At 39.4% G+C, this 19,499-nt stretch overlaps 1 protein-coding gene across 2 annotated transcripts in view; it reads left to right on the top strand.

The window, feature by feature from the left end:
* Positions 1-19,499, top strand: part of LOC145360729 (fibrillin-1-like) — a 407,592-nt gene that overhangs the window by 243,760 nt on the left and 144,333 nt on the right. For both annotated transcript variants that reach the window (XM_080216108.1, XM_080216109.1), the window contains exons 20-26: positions 3,161-3,280; positions 5,697-5,834; positions 7,409-7,459; positions 9,060-9,185; positions 10,834-11,058; positions 14,952-15,077; positions 16,487-16,615. In XM_080216108.1, coding sequence (XP_080072234.1) covers positions 3,161-3,280; positions 5,697-5,834; positions 7,409-7,459; positions 9,060-9,185; positions 10,834-11,058; positions 14,952-15,077; positions 16,487-16,615 — 915 coding nt within the window. The remainder of the gene's footprint in view (positions 1-3,160; positions 3,281-5,696; positions 5,835-7,408; positions 7,460-9,059; positions 9,186-10,833; positions 11,059-14,951; positions 15,078-16,486; positions 16,616-19,499) is intronic.

Below are 19,499 nucleotides of genomic sequence, written 5' to 3'. Positions count from 1 at the left end.
AACCTGCAATTTTGATCACAACAAATTTCTGAAACTAATATCTCTAGAGAATTTTAAAGATGTTTTACTAGATTATGAAAAAAATGCTTTGTAGCATATTCGTTGTGCTGTGTGGAATGTACTTCTTCACTCAAAGGGTGGTGAATCTCTGGAATTCTCTGCCAGTTGAAGTGGTAGAGGCTACCTCGCTAAATATATTTAAGTCATGGGTAGATAGGTTTTTGATAGACAGGGGAATTAAGGGTTATGGGGAGAAAGTGGGAAAGTGGAACTGATCCACTTCCGATCAGCCATGATCTTATTGAATGGCTGGGCAGGCTCGAAGGGCTAGATGGCCTGCTCCTACTCCTATTTCTTATGTTCTTATGACAAATTGTTTTCTTCTGCTAGCACAATATTGCAAAATAATTCAAATGCTTTATTCTATTTTGCTATAATTAATTTGTGGGCATACAACTGGAGTAATGGAGGAATTCATGCTGTTTTTTTTCACTGGGAGTTTAGAGAAGAATCTGTCACACTCTGTGCACTGCAGAGGTCACCAGTGTGAGTATCATTAAATTTCAGGGGACGGGCCCTATTCCCGCTGGAGACACTGAAATCAACGCAGTGAGCAGGCCACTGGGCATGTGCCAATCTGTCAGTGCCAAGATTGGAGCATGTACAGTGGCCCTGCACTGCCAGGCTCCCGTTCGCTGGCCAGCGCAATCGCTGGCTAGCCCCACCACGCCAGCTCACTCCCCTGTGCAGTGTTAATCCTCCTGGCTGGCCCATCTTGATAGCTGGCTCCCAGATTCCTCCTCCAATCCCAACTGCAGAGTGGTGACAAAACCTCACCAATTGCCACTAGGCCCTGCCCTTCACTGCCCCATGCCCGATGGGAGGTGCCATGGTGGTCCTTGGGCATTTGCATTTTGCCTCATAGGCAGTGCTAGGGAGCACAGACTGGCACTACCCAGATGTCAATGTCCAGGGGGCACCTCCCCCTGTTGGCCAACTCTCTGTGCATCCCCAGTTACCCCCATCCCCCTTCCCCCGCTCTTTTCACTCCAGTGGTGTTGGGTTGTTGATTCCCCATTAGTGGGGAACTAGTGTGTAACCCCTATTGGAGTGAAGCCCTCTGGCGGGTGGGGTCTAGCGGACCTAGAGACTGTAGTCTCAGGCCCACTAATCTTATTTAAACTATATTCAAATGACCACTTAAATGATGTTTATGCCTCCCCGCCAATTTCCAGCTTGCAGCAGATGCTTCCGGAAATCCAGCGGCCGGAGATGATAGCAGGGCGCGATCTCCACATGAACTCCTTGAATTGCCCACCACAGAATTCTCCCAGCCCGCTGCACTAATCTTTTAGTGCAACGGGATGGGAGAATCACCCCCGCTATCACTTTCAAGCAGCTGTTTTCTCTCTTCACTGATGAAAATGCAATAACTTTTATTTAAGGTAACTAAGCAACCATCTTACCACTTATATTCTGTGCTCAATGTAAGGAACTTCCAAAATAAAAATTGAGAATTTGAACTTTCTTCTGGAAAATCAGAATAAGAAAATAAATAATTACAAATGGAAAAAGAAGTCAAGCAACATTCTGTTCCCTAGCATCTAAAGAATCCTACCCTAATGCGGTGGCTAGAATACCCTTAGGCATAAGGCATATTTTGATATCTTACCCAAATGACCATTTTAATGTGTAAAGCCAGCAATTGAATGTCATTTGGCTATTCTAGTGCTGATGGCATTAGAAACACAAATGCTCCTTCAGATGGCAATGGTGATGAGGAGCAAAACTTCGGCTAAATTTTCCCCGAGAGGCAAAGTCAGTTGTAAGCTTTATCCTATTCCTTCCTCTGCTGCCTGCTTAAGAATGACTATTCGCGTAGACTGTGATCATTCCTGAGGCAGTCTTGAATATATGTTGACCTTATTAACAAACAGGTGAGCACAATATTCTGCAAATTTTGTCAAATATTTCATATCTTTGCCAGAACTGTATTATAATTCTTTGTTTATGGCTCTGAATATCTCTAGTGTTTTCAAATAATAAAAAGAACAAATATTCAGCCTCAGTTATCACATGTATTTCCTGTATAATTTGCGGCAGAAAGCCGTTGGCATTAAAAGGATTAAACTTGTCTGTACCTCTGTCAGCTGTCCTACACCAATGCCCCATGAACGGAAACTGAACAATCAGAAAAATTAGAAAAGGATAGTAACACTGATCAATAAGCAGCCCTCTCCAATTTAATTCAAGACAGAATAGATGGGTTATTTTGTTGCTCATTATTAAAATAGTCAAAGCTTCAATTGCATTTAACTGGTGACTTGTATTCCTGTATGTATTAGAAGAATATGTAACCATATAGATTTGTGCTGCCAGAAGAAGCTGTGGGAATTTTTTGGGTGTTCAAGAGCAAAGGGAAAATTCAAAAACTTGCAAACATACAGGTTCAGAAGTAAGTTGATCCACCCACCTTTAGACCTTAACCAACACACTACCTAACGAAAACTTGTTAATCCCAGTTCTGAAATTTCCAATTGACCCCTCAGCATCTTTCGGGGGAGAGTTCCAGATTTAATTTACTCCTATTTATACATATTCTGTGTGAATTCTTTCCTAATGGCTCAGCTCAAATTTTATTTGCCTGGACTGTCCCTTTGAAAAAAATGGTTTTGCTCAAGAAACCCTGTCAAAACTTTTTACTCATCTTAAATGCATCAGTTAGACCATCACTTAATCTTCTACATTCAAGGGTATGCAAACCTGGTCTATGCAACCCGTCTTCATATGAGGATCAGTTCCATAATGTTGCAGCTATATTAACTCTCGCAAACTCCTGACAAACAACTTTTGACTAATTACAGTTTACAAATTCACTGAGGAGTTATGAGTTTTGAGAGTATGATTCCATATGCCGTGCTGGCGTGGGCATCTGATGTAAAGGATTATTAGAGAAAATAGATTAGTGAAATGAAATCACACTGCAGCACTAGAATGCAGACATATTATTCATACTGAATTGGAACCACCCTTAAAATAGCAGGCAACTACGCTTGAAAGTGTAATTTTTGTCAAATTTATTTGATTAAAAATATTTAGGGAGAATTGTGCACTAAATGTGACTTCGCAGCTGAATAACATGTATGTGTTTTCCTCCCAGATATCAATGAATGTGAGACAAATCCCTGCATAAATGGAGATTGTAAGAATGTACCCGGCAGCTATTCATGCCAGTGTTTCCCAGGAAGTACTCTTGATGCATCAAGGACTCGTTGCATTGGTACATCCATTTAAATCTCTCTCCTTTTTTAGCATGCAGTAAAGCTTTTTTCACTTGAATATGCCACTTAAATATGAAAATGTTTGAATATGGAGAAGCTCCTAACAAACTTTTTTTCATAAAAATGAAAGCAATATGGAGCTATTTGTTTAAAAAAAAAACTAATTCTCCACAAAACCTCTGCTCCAGATTATCGCTTAGTTACACTTGCTAAGTTATGACCTTGGCAGCAGCTTTTAGCTGTGAGTTTGTACTGCTAAGAATAAAAGATTCTACACATTCTTTCCAAACTGAATATACTATTAAACTGCTGTGATGAGAAATATAACTGGCATGTAAATGTGTTTATCAAGATTAGATATTTCAATTTTGTACTGCACAAATTAATTTGAAATAATGTCACTATTAATTGTTAACTCCTTTGGGATGAAAAAAAGGCAGAGTTAAAATTGAAACACTCATACTGAGATTGTCACGCAAAACCAGGAAATGCACTGAAACAAGGGTAAAACAGATCCTAAACCTCTATAGTTTGTGTAATAAAGATGCTCCTACAATGCTGTTAGGGACTTTTCAGGATTCTGAAGGAATGGTGACATATTTCAAAGTCAGCATGATGAATGATCTGGAAGGGAGCTTGAAGGGAACTCCTTGTCCTAAGTGACAGAAGTTGGGGGCTTGAGAGGTGCTGCTGAAGAAGTCTTAATGCTCTGCTTCTGTGTATCAGATAGATACAAAAAACAGTAAGCACAGGAACAGGCCCTTTGGCCTGCCAAACCTGCCTGATCACGTTGTCTTAGCTAGACCAAGTGCTTATATCCCTCTATTCCCCATTTGTTCATATACCTATTACGATAAGTCTTAAATGTGGCTAACGTAACTGCCTCAACCACCTCACTTGGCAATGCATTCCAGGCCCCCACCACCCTCTGTAAAAAAAAACTTCCCCTGCACATCTCTATTGAATCTTCCCCATCCTTGTCTTGAACTTGTGTCTCTTATAATTGTCATTTCTGCCCTGGGGAAAACTTCCAACTGTTCATGCTATCCATACCTCTCAAAATTTTATAAACTTCTAGCAGGTTGCCCCTCAGCCTCCGTCTTTCCAGAGAGAACAATCCCAGTTTATTCAATCTCTCCTCAGTGCTAACACCCTCCATACCAGGCAACATACTGGTAAACCTTTTCTGCACTCTCTCCAAAGCCTCCATGTCTTTCTGGTAGTGCGGTGACCAGAATTGGACACAACATTCCAAATGTGGCCTAACCAATATTTATATTACTGTAACATAATTTGCCAGTTTTTATACTCAGTGCCCTGTCCAATGAAGGCAAGCATGCCATATGCTTTCTTCACCACCTTTTCCACCTGTGCTACCATTTTTAAGGTTCTGTGGATCTAAACTCCCAAATCTCTCTGTGTGTCTATGCTCTTGATGATGTTGCCATTTATTTTATAGCTCCCACTTGAATTGGATCTACCAAAAGGCATCACCTTACATTTGTCCGGATTAAATTCCATCTGCCATTTCTCTTTTCTATGTCCTGCTGTATTCTCAGCAGGACATATTACTATTCCCCAACTCTGCCAACCTTAGTATCATCTGCAAACTTGCTAATCAGACGAATACATGTAGCCACATAGTACGCATTGTAGCCACAGTACAGCAATGGTGAAGGAGATGAATATTTAGACTGATGGATGAGGACCCAAAAAAGCAAACTGCTTTTTCCGGATAGTGTCGAGTTGCTTGACTGTTGTTACAGCTGCGTGTATCTAGGAAGAATCATTCGGTAGCGCTAGTGACATGCCTTGTAGGTGGTGAAAATGTTTTAGGGAGTTGGAAGTGAGCCATTCACAGAGCAGTATCCAATCTGCAAACTGCTCGTTTATGTTGCTGGTTCAGATGAACTATCTGCCATGAAGGTCGTTCCCTATGTTGGTTTTGAGCTCAGAAGGAGGGAATTTGCAGGTAATTTGCTATAAAGGGCAAGATTTTGAGGGGAAATGATTTTAGTTCGATGTTATAATATTACATGAAAAGTTTAATAATAGAGTAAGAATAATATGGAAAAATGTCACCTGATCTGAAATACTTTGTATCTTTTTGTAGAAAATAGAAATTGTCCATTGTAAACAATTGTTGCCCAAATCAATTATGAAAGAAATTCAGAATTACAATTTGGAATTTGAATCACAAGTGTCATATTGCATTGAATAAGATTGGAAAAACTTTAATAAAGCATTAATTCATGACTGCAGTTGTAAGGCAGTTTTATATGAATGCTGATTTTTCCTGTTAATATACATTTTTAAAAGTTCAGGAAACGTTCAGATCTCTGGCACTGACCCAGTTACCTGAAAGAAATTATGCCAAGCCAATATTTTCATTTATAATATTGTTTTCCCCTACAGAAACAGTTAAAGGTACCTGCTGGTTGCAACACATTGGTGGACAATGCGAAATAAATATCAATGGTGCCACACTGAAGTCGCAGTGCTGTTCAACATTGGGTGCAGCATGGGGAAGTCCATGTATTCCTTGTAAAATAGGTAATCATGTTTCTAATAAATGCCAATCTGTTGAAATAATTTACTTTGCATTGAAATTGTTTATATTCAACTTGTGTTAATAGTGCCATGTCAAATATGTACTATGTCAAATATTAACATATTTAAAGACTTGTATTAATACAATAAAAACAAAAAATGCCAGAAGTACTCAACAGGTTGGGCAGAATATCTATAGGGAGCAAGAAAGTTAATATTTCATGTCAACAACAGCACCACCCTTTCCAGAAGATTTAATAACATTGTTAGGGTTGAACCACTCCCAACAAACTTTTCCGTTTGTTGGGAGTGAAGGGGAGGCCCTGCTGCTTGGGGGGGGCGGGGGGTGGAATTCTCGCTCTGCTGCCCTTTAAAGATGCCACATCGATTTCTGTGTTGCTAGTCTCTCTGGTTCTGCCAGGCCCCACCACAGTGACCGCGTAAACTGCCTCCACTGAGGTTGTTGAAGAATGTGGAGAGCAATCCACAGACCTCGGGCAGGACTTTCCAACCGTGCTCATCCCGAAACCAGAAAATCTCACCCGAGCCCTTTTTGCACAGGTGGGATTCTCCAATCTCATCTATTCCTGACCTGCCAGTGAGAATAAAGAACTTGGCACTCAATCAAAGCTCCATTCACACAACACTGCTGGAGCATCCCAGCTGCGATACGGTTGGAGGTTTGTGGCATATATGTTAACATGAGCACCTGAATAGCCAGTCTTCCATCTATTGCCCTAAGTGTGTTAACATAACATCATTTTGTATATTTCTCAACTCATTTATCATCTATCTTAGGATGGCACAGTGGTTAGGACTACCACCTCACAGTGCCAAGGACACAAATTCAATTCCCGACATGGGTCATGGGGAGTCTATGCAAAGTCTGCATGTTCTCCCCATGTTTGCGTGCATTTCCTCCAGGTGCTCCAGTTTTGTCCCACAGTCCAAAAGACATATTGATTAGATGCATTGTCTATGTTAAATTCTCCCTCAGTGTACCCGAACAGGTGCCGGAGTGTGGGGACTAGGGAATTTTTCACAGTAACTTCATTGCAGTGTTAATGTAAGCCTACTTGTGACTAATAAATAAACTGTTGAATAAATGTATTTGATTTGAAAAAATAAAATAGTAAAACAATTAGCTCAATCTTCATTCAGATTTTTATTGCCAGCATGGTGGTATAACTAAATATAAGTTATTTCCATCTTTTTTTAGTTGCAGTACACAACAGTATAAATTAACTTTAGACTATTGTATTAAGTAAAAAATAGCTTTGATCAGAAAATCATGATCAATTTCATTTTCATTTTCAAATGATCATTTTCAAATGCAAAAATTACATTTCTTAAAAGATGGAATTATTTCCATTTGTAAGCTGCTGGCTTTCCTCATGAGTTTGTAAATTACAAACCAAAATATAACTTACATTTTGAAAAAAATATAATGATGCACATTACACAATTCTTCTGCTGAACCAAAAGGACAATACTTTCCTGTAATTTAAGCCAGTTACACATCTTTGTTACACTTTTGGTTTAAAAAATAATTATTGAAGTAATTGTTTTCTTTTTAGACAGTGTCTGCCCTAGAGGATATACAAGAGTGAATGGAACAATCTGTGAGGGTATGGTTACTTCTATGTTAAATTTCTATGTACCTTCTAACATCAATCGCAATTTCTCAAATCCAAATGCTAGAATTCAATATAAATTCATCAATAACAAAAAGTGACTAAAACATATGGGTACAGTTCAGACCTGTGGAAATTTTAAATAAAACATATAAGATGTAAATGACTGATCAGGTAATCCAATCAAGTCCAATTCAGAGTCTCAACAAGTTGAGACATTCCCGATCCAAGCTGACAAGACGTCCTGTCTTGGGCTTGATCTACATGGTCCAAGCTGATTGGAGTAGGCATAGCTCCTCCTTCAAGGCTTGATCTCATTTGCATCTTAGCCAAAAGGCTGAGATGCCGCTTTTAAAAATTGCTTCAAATGAAGCTGAAATGTAACCTAATGACTTCAACCAAGCGCAGCATGTCGACACTACACTTGATCTTAGCCAAAAGGCCAAGAAATACTCAACAGGTTGGGCAGAGTATCTATAGGGAGAGAGAAAGAGTTAATATTTCATGTCAACAACAGCACCACCCTTTCCAGAAGATTTGATAACATTGTTGGGGTTGGACCTGAGAAAATGAACTATTGCCAATCCGGAGAGTGATCGGGTAGTGAGTGACGAGAACAGAGAAATTTAGATGGCCAATATCGTGCTTGTTGTTCTCAATGAAAAGAACTAGAGAGGATATGAAGCTGGAGTGTGGGGCCTAAATGAAGGGAGAATTATGGAGACAGGTCAAAGAAACTGTTGTGACGTAAATCATTGGTAGAATCACAAATGCAGATAGAAACAGACTGAATAAGAAGGAAAAAGATAGAGTTTAACATAAAGTTAAAGCTCAGTGGACAAGAGCAGGTTGAACCTAGTGTCTACCAGGACAGTCTTGTTACGAATTTTGGGAAGGAGGTGGAAACATGCTGTTTGGGGTTAAGGGTTTTTAAGGTTGGAGAATGTAGAGGAAAGTTCTACAGAGAAGATGGGATTAGTGACAGTTATGGATACAATGACTTGATGTTTCGTACTGGGTTTATGGTCCAATGCAGGCAGGAGCAAATTTCGAAAGTTGGCTTTCTGTCCTTGTGTAGATGGACGATATGCCAGACAACAACAACATCACCCTTGTTAGTTGGTTTGATGAGTATTTTAGTGCTGGATCTGAGGGAACGGAGTTCTCTTCATAGGACACAACATTTATACAGATTCAAGTACATTTGTGAATAATCCTAGCCAATGTCTATTTGCAATGCCTTCTACATTACTTAAAGAGCACAGAGCATTTAAGCAATTATCTAACTTACTTAAATAGAAACATATTTCATTGTGATTGGCACCATAAACAGACATTGCTCATGAGTTTGGAAGCTTTGTGGTCACCGACATATATATTATAATTTGTCGAATACAGTTAAATCAGAATATACTCTAGTAATAATTTCAGGTTGTTAGCTATTTAGCCGGATTATATTTTTTAATCTACTTGGGATTTAAATGTTTATATTTACATAATGCAAAACATTTATCAAATTGTGTAATATAATGTCGGCTTTTGTTTTTGAAAAGCTTGACATTTTTGTTTGAAATTATTTTTTATTTCTTTAAAGATGTAAATGAGTGTCAAGTATTCCCTGGGGTGTGCACCAATGCTGACTGCCTGAATACACCTGGATCATTTAAGTGTGTCTGTTCTAATGGTATGACCCTGGACAGCAGTGGACGCACATGTATTGGTAAGTATAGACCATATTTTTCAGCCAAATATGTTGGTATCACAACTCTATTCATATATAGGGTGGCATGGTGGCACAATGGTTAACATGGCTGCCTCACAGCACCAGGGACCCAGGTTCAATTCCTGGCTGGGTCACTGTCTGTGCAGAGTCTGCACATTCTCCCCATGTCTGCATGGGTTTCCTCCGGTGCTCAGGTTTCTTCCCACAGTCCGAAAGATGTGCTAGTTAGGTGCACTGGCCGTGTTAAATTTTCCCCCAGTGTACCCGAACAGGCGCTGGAGTGTGGCAGCTAGGGGATCTTCATAGAAACTTCATTGTAGTGTTAATGTAAGCTTACTTATGATACTATAATAAACTTTAGTGCGTGGCATATCTCGACTCCAATTGTGCAGGGTTTTTTAGAATTATGCCATAATTGAAGTATGTTATGTTTAATAAAAATGCAGATTTTGTTTCACTAATTAATGCATTTGAGCGTAAATATTTTCCAATTAATTCCTTATAATACCTGAAAGTTTTCAATGTCCATATGTTTTCAGGAAGTTCTTTAACCACCCATTTGCTACTATTGGTGAAACAGTCAATTACAGAGTAATGTGCAGAATGGAAAATCTGCCTAATTATGCACAGTGGGTAGATTATTAAATTGCATTTGGCAGTCTGTCGGCATTGCAACATGTCTAAACTGAGAGACCTTTTACTCTGTTTAACTAAATGTTGTAACTGCTGAAAAGAAATAATGCAGGAACTATTTTACCAGACAGATATTTTGTTTGTTAAACTTTGTTTAATTTATGTAGCTGCTGATTGCAAGAAATTTAAAGAACGTATTCCAAGATATGAGCTGCAATTTTCCCAGAAAAAAACTAAATACCCGATGGACAGAAAAACAGAAGGCCCCCTCAGCATCAGACTGCCGAGGGGGCCAGTGTACATGTACTACCCCCACAACCCCCATCCCCCGACATTGCCAGCCCAGATCCCCATCCCATTTCTGACATCGTCGACCTCTGCCCATTCACCTTCTTCCGCCACCCCCCCCCCCAAAAAAAATGACTGGACCTGGCTGCCGAGCTCCACCACCAGTTTCTCCCCCTTCCCTCCCCTCCTATTTCCCCCCACCCCCAGTTTGGCTCTGACCACAGCCCCTCAGGCCCTGCCCTCTTGGCACTGCCTGGTGCCAGGGTACCCAGTGGGTGGTGCCAGGGTGTCTTTGAGTCTGCCAGCAAATTCAGAACACTGTATTGTTCTGTATACTGATTGTTGCTGTATACAGGCCTGCACGGAGCCCCCCCATCAATCAGGGCCCTGTGTCTAGGCACAGTGTGTTTTATTGTGAGACCGGATCCATATAAGCGCTTCAATCACTTTATAGAGTCATTAAAACACACAGAAGGAGGCCACTTAGCATATCAATACTGGAAAGATGGTGCCTCCCAACAGTCCTCTCAGAACTGGGTAAAAGAGTTAGCCTTGATTTCACTTTTTAACTTCTGGTATGGGACTTTCAACCCACAATTTTCTGACTTAAAGGCACTATTTGAATGGTCATTCACCTGAAGCATTAGCTTTATTCATCTAGAATTTTCTTTATATTTCAAATTTGCACTTTAATATTAATCTTCATTGACATTTGCTTTGTCAGATATTCGTTTGGAGCGCTGTTACATAAAATATGATGAAGATGAATGTACACAACCTCTAACAGTCCGTTTACGCATTGATGCTTGCTGCTGTTCTGTTGGAGCTGCTTGGGGACCAGATTGTGAAAGATGTCCTGAACAAGGCACAAGTGATTACAAAGCTCTTTGCCCACGAGGATCAGGATTTTCTAGTAGAGGAGAGCCCAATGGGAAACCTTTATTAAAAGGTAAATTGTTACAAAAAAATACAGATAAAGCAACTTCAAATTCAAATCTCTGTGGTTCAAGAACTAAACATAGTATATTGTAGTATAATATAAGTCACATGAACTTTTTTCAATAAAACTTTCCTCAAGTAAATGGGATATGCAGGTAATTGTTGTTTGGTAGGCAACCATCTGCCTTAAAAAGGACTACCTTAACCCTGGAAGTAGGTCATATCAAAGTTCTCAATAGTTCAATAATTATTTGGTTATCTAAACTTAACATTGAAAGTGGCCATCTCAATCCTAACAGAGAGAAGAGAAACAAGCATTGATGCTGTAGATACTGATGATTGTCTTGGAATTTATAATTGTACATCCACAATCCTATTGCAGTTAACTTTGAATCCTAATAAATGCAGAATTAGCCTTAAAGAAAAACTATACTGTATTACAATGCTGTGCTTAGCTGAAGTATCTTATAAAATAGGACTAGAGCAAGTAATTAAAATTTTGATATAATTTAGATTGAATTCTGTGAACCCAGTATTTGTGACCAAACCTAAAATGTTTTTGGCTGCTAAAACTGTAGATACATTGGTTTTCATTTTCCAAAATCCCCTAGGTTCTAGAAAGCGCCCATCAGATTAGAAAGTAGTGAATGGTTAAAGGCCAGTTAGCTTGACATCTATCAGAGGAAAATGCTGGAATCTATTATTAAGGAGGTTACAGCAGGGCACTTAGAAAACCTCAACGTAATCAGACAAAGTCAAATGGCTTTATAAAATGGAAACTATATTTGTCTAATTAATTGGTGTTTGAGGAAGTGTAAACAATATGGATAAAAGAGAACCTGTGGATATGCTATACTTTGATTTCCAAAAGGCATTTGTAAGGTGCTACATCAAAGGTTATTACTCAAGGTAAGAGCTAATGACATGTGGGAGAGCATATTAACATAAATAGAGAATTGTTTAGACTACAGAAAACTGAGAGTGCTAAATTTTCTGATGATAGATAGGAAAATAAGTTGCGAAGAGAACATGGGGGGAGGGGGGGACGCGATTCTCCCAAAAGATTAAGTGTTGAATTCTTTTGAAAACTGGAGTAAATCGCGCTTTTTGTTCATAAGAACATAACATAAGAAATAGGAGCAGGAGTAGGCCATCTAGCCCTTCGAGCCTGCCCCGCCATTCAATAAGATCATGGCTGATCTGTGTCGTGGCTCAGTTCCACTTTCCCGCCCTCTCCCCATAACCCTTAATCCCTTCTCTTATCAAAAACCCATCAACCCGCTTCTTAAAAATATTTAGCGAGGCAGCCTCCACCACTTCAACGGGCAGAGAATTCCAGAGATTCACCACCCTTTGAGTGAAGAAGTTCCTCCTCAACTCCGTTCTAAACCGCCTCCCCTTTATCTTGAGGCTGTGCCCCCTAGTCCTACTGTCTTTTTTGAGCGGGAAGAGTCTCTCCACCTCTATCCTATCCATCCCATTCATCATCTTATACGTCTCAATGAGATCTCCCCTCATTCTTCTAAACTCTAACGAGTACAAGCCTAGTTTATTCAGCCTCTCCTCATAGCTCAATCCCCTCAACTCCGGTATCAGCCTAGTATCCGGTATCAGTGGAAGTTTAGAGAAGAATCTCCCAGACGCTGTGCACTGTCAGTGCAGGTTCGATGGGCTGAAAGGCTTCCTTCTGTACTGTAGGGATTTTATGATTCTGTCAACAGGGAGCTAATATTGCATTTACAGTAAGACATGGACCATTTAGCCCAACAGGCTTGTACTGTTGTTTATGATGCACATGAGCCTAAAGGTGTTCTCCCAGAATCTGAGCTAAACAAACAAACAATGTAAAAGTGAAACCAGGGAGTGGAGTTATTAGCAAATGACTAAAACCATGAGTGCTTTGCTTTATCAGTATGTTTTTCCTGGGGCAGGAAGGAATGGGGGGAAGGCTGGGGGTGTGAAGTGAATGCACTTGATTTTTCAAGCAAATTAGGAATTTTTCATGTTAAAATATTTACAAATGGCACAAATATTGTTGTATTTACTTATTGTTAATTATTTTCACTGTATATTGTCCTGTTTACATCAGTAGATATTATCACTAATTGCACAAAAGGAATGTTCTGCCCAAAATTCAAACAACTGCATGTCATGCAGGCCACATTCCATCACAATTGTTGCAGCTATGGTATTGAAAGAGTCTGTGCATCATTGAAGAACTTCCTCAGAGAGAGGAATGAGAAAAGGAAAAGCGAAGGGGAGAGAAACTCATCTCCGGGCTGCTAGTTTTAGAGCAACATTACATAGATCAGGGAACATCATTCCTGCATGGTACAGAGATTCAGCAGAAGGAGAAGTTCTTTAACTGTCAGTTGAAATCTAATGCATTGACAGTACCCATAAGATATGTACAGTTGATACTGAAATATTCTTTCTCGGGTGACAGTGGAGTGGTAGTTTTCACCTAATACGTTGGAAACTAATCAATCAGATCAGTCACCCATTTTGCACCATGCCAGGCATTACTGTTCAATAGCTTCAGTTGAAAGTAAAATGTGTAGCTGATCCAATCCCCTCTTGTCTCCCTTGAAAAATTAGTTTAAGATTATCATTAAAAATAACATCTATCAAATAATTATGCATATAACTGGATAAATGCCGTATTAAACAGAGATACTGAACATATTGTACAAAAAAAGAAACTAACATCTGAGTCTGTGTTTTCTTGGTATGTGACTCTTCTCAGAATAAAGAGTGCTAAAAACAATAGAGCTGTAACTCTGCTGAGTGTGTATATTATTGCATTATACCACTTAAAAAATGGCATAATTCCAACATCTGTGTTGAATTTTTTAAAGTTGCAGATAGCGAGCATGATTTTTCAACAAAAAACTAAGTGCCCAACAAGTGGAAATAGGGGAGTTGTTCCCATCTGCTTTTTGGGCAAGCTTAGAACATAGAACACTACAGCACAAACAGGCCCTTTGGCCACAAGTTGCGCCGATCACATCTATACCTACCAAGCCCTAGAACTACCTGTAACTCCCAATCCCATTAGATCCCGTATACTCATCTGGAAGTCTTTTAAAAGACCCCAACGAGTTTGCCTCTACCACCACCGACGGCAGCCGATTCCACTCACTTATTACCCTCTGAGTGAAGAACTTACCCCTAACATCTCCTCTGTACTTGCTTCCCAGCACCTTAAACCTGTGTCCTCTTGTAGCGACCATTTCAGCCCTGGGAAATAGCCTCCGAGAATCCACCCTATCTATTCCTCTCAACATTTTATAAACCCCTATCAGGTCGCCTCTCAACCTTTGTCTCTCCAGGGAGAAGAGACCTAGCTCCCTCAACCTATCTTCATAAGGCATGCCTCCCAATCCAGGCAACATCCTTGTAAATCTCCTCTGCACCCTCTCAATAGCTTCCACATCCTTCCTGTAGTGAGGCGACCAGAACTGCGCACAGTACCCCAAGTAGGATCTGACAAGGGTCTTATAAAGTTGCAGCATTACCTCCCGACTCCTAAACTCAATCCCTCGATTAATGAAGGCCAGTTTAAACTAAGAAGCTTAGTTTAATGAATTTCCAGCTCTCCTGTGCATCACACAGTCTGTCAGGGGATTTACGCTGGTGGTGGGGGAGAGTTTAATCCTGCCTGAGAGGCCGGCATCAATGTGCTGAGGGGGGTCAGTGTGCATACACCGATCTCCTAGTATACTGTGACAAGCTCCTCCCCACCCCCAATCACCAGCCTCCAAATCGCTGACCTCCCCCACCCACCCTCATTCCTGATACCTGTTTTCAATCCCAACTCCACCTTATATGTATAACCTTTGCCTGCTGTTCAATTTAAATTAATGTAGCTAAAAATAAAAATTACATTTCATTTTTTTCCAGATATCAATGAATGCAGAACAATACCAGGTATCTGTACTAATGGGAAGTGCAGAAACACTATTGGGAGCTTTAGATGCAAATGTAACAGTGGCTTCGCCCTTGATTCAGAAGAAAGAAACTGTACAGGTATGTCACTTATTTACCAAATCACTTCCAGAAATAATAACCAGGTTGAAAGGGAGATTACCTCACAAAAGATTGTTTTTGCACCAAGTAAAAACTAATGCAAACTCAAGCCATGGGTAAAATCCTCTGTATTTTTTTGAATATTGCCTTTGGATTACTTTATTTTATTAGACTGTTTGCTGGTTAAAATTATAACATTCAAAAAGTTCTCAGGAATGCTGAATTCACAATTTCCTCACAATTTGGAATTTTAACTCTACAGCATATCCATCACATTACTGATCAGTTCCCCACCAAGAGACAAGCCTGCTGAACAAGGTTAGCAGTTTGTAAGGACATGTCTAATCATAGTGCTCTTCAGGCAGGCCCCTGAATGTTGGGGGGAGACATAAAGGCACTGGCTTCCTAAATCAGACAAATACTCACATTAATTAAGCAAGGTTTCCCAACATGTGACAATCTTTAAAAAGAAAAGAAGAATGACAATATTTTAAGTTCCAATCAGCTTCCTTGGAGTAAATTTGATGCTTGCTTTCCTCTGGTTTCAGATAAAGCAGGGAATAGGCAAGTTTGTAGAGTGGGTTTAGAGTAGGAAAAAAGATTTCTTGGAAATCAACAAAACCCCTCAACATACAATTCAAATTTGCCTTTTTGTTAATTTAAAATTCGCCGTATAGGTTTAGAAAGACACTGATGCGGCTCCTGTTTTTCAGGGGCAAAATGGGCACCTAAGCTTCCAATATGATAGGAAGCACATGCTTATTATCAGCCCAAAAGGCATGCTACCATCCATACTGGTACAAATACAGAAAAACAAAATCACAACCCTACGTCCCAGTCACACCCCTGTTATTACAATTGACACTCCCAATTGCCTTTCCTCCCAACCCCAAGCGATATACCTAATGGTTCTTGGGCTTATCCGGCCTGATTCAAAGAACCTGCAGCTGAGGCACATTAGTTTGTAGACCTTAAGAGTATTTTGAAATTCCCTCCTCCATTATTTAAAATTAAGCTGTTAAAAATAAAGAAAGAAATTCAATATAAATCAGTTAAAAGTTTTTTTTATACCAGTGCTTGCAGCAAGCAGCTACACCCCTGCAACCAGCACATTTTGTAAAACTAGAGGTGAAATGTTCACTACCACTCTTTTCTGACAAGTAATGTTGATCACTGTAGCGCAGACTTGGAAAATTACTTTGTCCCACTCGCTAATATTTTAAGACCTATGTTGTATTAAATATAACTACAAAGAGGAAATTTAGTTCTTAAAAGTTGAAGTCAAATGTATTGATCAAGGATTCTCAGAAAACAATATTTCCTCCATCTATCCATGCTTTGAAAGATAGTGTACCTAATGAATGGTTTTTAAAAAATTGCATTTTATCCTTTATTTTTTTTGCCTATAGATATTAATGAGTGTCGTATCTCCCCTGATTTATGTGGTCCTGGGACTTGTATTAACACACCTGGAAGCTTTGATTGTGAATGCTTTGAAGGCTATGAAAGTGGATTTATGATGATGAAGAACTGTATGGGTATGTTACAGAGAATCAGTAATATCATTAATCATATATCTGAATGCTACAGGAAGTTGTAATGTATAGCTGAATAATGCCTCAATCATTTGTATTTGTTTTCAACCTAAAAAAGTATTTTTTTTTAATTTTTGCTTCTAATAGTGTGATATATATACATATATCGTGTTCCTTTCGTTGCCTGAAGTGTTGCTGTTCTAGTTAGCCATTATACCAGTGGCACAGTGCATTCAGTGTGCAAAAAGATCTGAAGCTACATTGCCTTTGGTTACATCCTCATCTAATCCCCAAAATTGAGTGGATTTTAATAGACATGAATTGTTTACCCACAAATTGAGTGTGTAAGTCATCTTATATCAGTCTTCTGCCATTCTAAGAGCCTGTTTTCAGAGCACCATTGATAGGCTGACTGGAATTAAGCCTTTATCTGCATAACTCAAATACAAATATCTCATGGTTTGGGGAGAAAAGGGAGAATTTTTTTTAAATAGGTGGTCCATTGTGTATTCCATGCGATAGCCTAATTATCTCTTGGAAAAAAGCAAGCAGATTAACACCACTGGTCTTGTCAAGTTGACCATTATCAAGTTTACATTGTTGTTCTTCTACAGCTGGTGCATAATATCAAAGAATAAAATAAAACATTTCTCAAAGGAGAAGGAAAGTATGATTTATTTCACTGGCCAGCATTTTAATAGCTCTAGAAATGCTACTAAACATGCTTTATGCCTTTATTATTTGTCTGTTTGTTTTTGCCTGAGTTCTGGTGTATGCGCTGATCTATTTATCCAACAGTTTCTCCCTCATCTTTGTGTCATTTTCCATTTGTGCACATTTTCCTTCGTATTTCTTTACATGCATGTCTGTCAGATAGTCCCAGCCAGGATCATAATAAGGGAACTATTAAATGCTGAAAGTTTTGTAGTTCAATCAGAGGCAAGATTTTTAAATCTAAATAAAGGGACACTTGGCTATGATTGCTTGGGAAACTCTTAAATGGTATGATAGAAAACAGGCACTAGCAAACATTTAAAACTAATACATAGTTTACAAAAAAAAATGTATGCCTTTAATGCATAAAAGCCCAATAAAGAAAGCATTCCAACCTTGGCTAATGAAAGAAATCAGGGATTGAATTAGTTCAAAGAGGAGAATACAGTTGCCAAAAAAATTATGCCTGAGAATTAGGGGCATTTTAGAATTCTGCAAAGGAGGACAAGAAAATACTTTAAAAAGGGGAAATTGAATTAGACTAAACTAGTGAGAAATGTGAGAACAAACTGTAAAAGTTTCTCAAAGTATGTAAAGAGGAAGAGGTTAGCAAAATCAAATGAGGGTCCATTACAAGCAGTCAGGAAAACTTATAATGGTGAAGAAGGAAATGGTATAGAAGTTAAGCAAATAAATAGAGTGAAATTTATTCGAGTACCGGCTAAAACTAATGTTGGGCAGGAAAAGCAGCATTGAGTCCACTGGTGGCAATGACAGCCTTTTCCGTCATATAGTCCAGGACTAAGAAAACAAAACTGCAGTCACAGATTCCATGATGTATCACTGGCAGGCAGCCTCTGATTCGCCCACCATCAAACCAGCAACTCAATCCTTGTGCCATTTTTAAAGGTCGCCCCAGTGCACAGCTAGCGAACCAGGAAATGATCTTCACCCAGGCGTATCCCAAGTATCAAGCTGGCCTTACCCTGGCACACTCCCACCCCCACTCCAGATGCTGAACTCACCCCCGAGTTCCCCTGGAAGTACTGCTCACCAAGTGCATGCCTTCTGAGACCAGTTGTTTTCGTGCAGTTCTGATAAAATGGCGCATGGACAGATTTTTGATGTGGCATATGATTCCATGGGCCTCATAATTTCATGTTAATTTATTAGAATGAGATTCCCAATACTAAATTGGGAAATACAGCTGCCTCTCATGAGGGGAGCAGGCAGTCTCTTTCTGCTTTCACATTGCCGTGAAATGCAACCTTTGCCTTCTCGTGATGTTTTAGCTCCTGCCTCCAAATCCCAGCCATTGTGTCTGTCTTGACAGAGAAAAATACTGAAAACCTCTCAGAAATAATGGAGAATCAAGGAACCAGTGAAAATGAGAAACTACAAGATATCAACATTAGTAAAACAATAGTACTAGAGAAATTAGTGAGACCTAAAGTAGATAAATTCCCTCAATCTAAGTATCTACATTACAGAGATGAAAGAGGTGACTGTAGGGTAAGATATACTGGTGGCTATCTTTCAAAGTTCTATCAGTTTGAATGGCCAATCGGCTGGAACCAATGTGACCCTATTATTGAAGAAATGAGGAAGAGAGAAAACTGGGAACTTCAGACCTGTTAACCTGACATCATTAGTAGGGAAAATGCTAGAATCTATAATGAAGGATATGATAACAGAACACTTAGAAAATAATGGTGGGATTGGAAAGAATTACAATTAATTTATGAAAGGAAAATCATGTTTAACAAACCTATTGGAGTTTTCTGAGATTGTAATTAGCTGAATAGATGAGCCTCTGGTAAATTTAGATTTTCAAGAAGGAGAACGTGCCCCGTCAACATCAATGGGGACGAAGAGAAAGGCTCGAGAGCTTCAAGTTTTTAAGTGTCCAAATCACCAAAAACCCCCATGCTGACGCTATAGTTAAGAAAACCCACCAGTGCCTCTACTTTCTCAGAAGACTAAGGAAATTTGGCATGTCAGCTACAACTCTCACCAATGTTTACCGATGCACCATAGAAAGCATTCTTTCTGGTTTTTTATCACAATTTGGTATGGTTCCTGCTGTGCTCAAGACCGCAAGGAATGACAAACGGTCATGAATGTACCCTAATCCATCACGTCTACCATCCATCTGTCTAACTTCCCACTGCCT

The sequence above is a fragment of the Carcharhinus amblyrhynchos genome, chromosome 32 (genome assembly GCF_965287045.1).
Source record: "Carcharhinus amblyrhynchos chromosome 32, sCarAmb.v2.hapA, whole genome shotgun sequence".
NCBI lineage: Eukaryota > Metazoa > Chordata > Chondrichthyes > Carcharhiniformes > Carcharhinidae > Carcharhinus > Carcharhinus amblyrhynchos.
The sequence above is the reverse complement of the archived record's forward strand: the minus strand, read 5'-3'. Positions and strand labels throughout refer to the sequence as shown.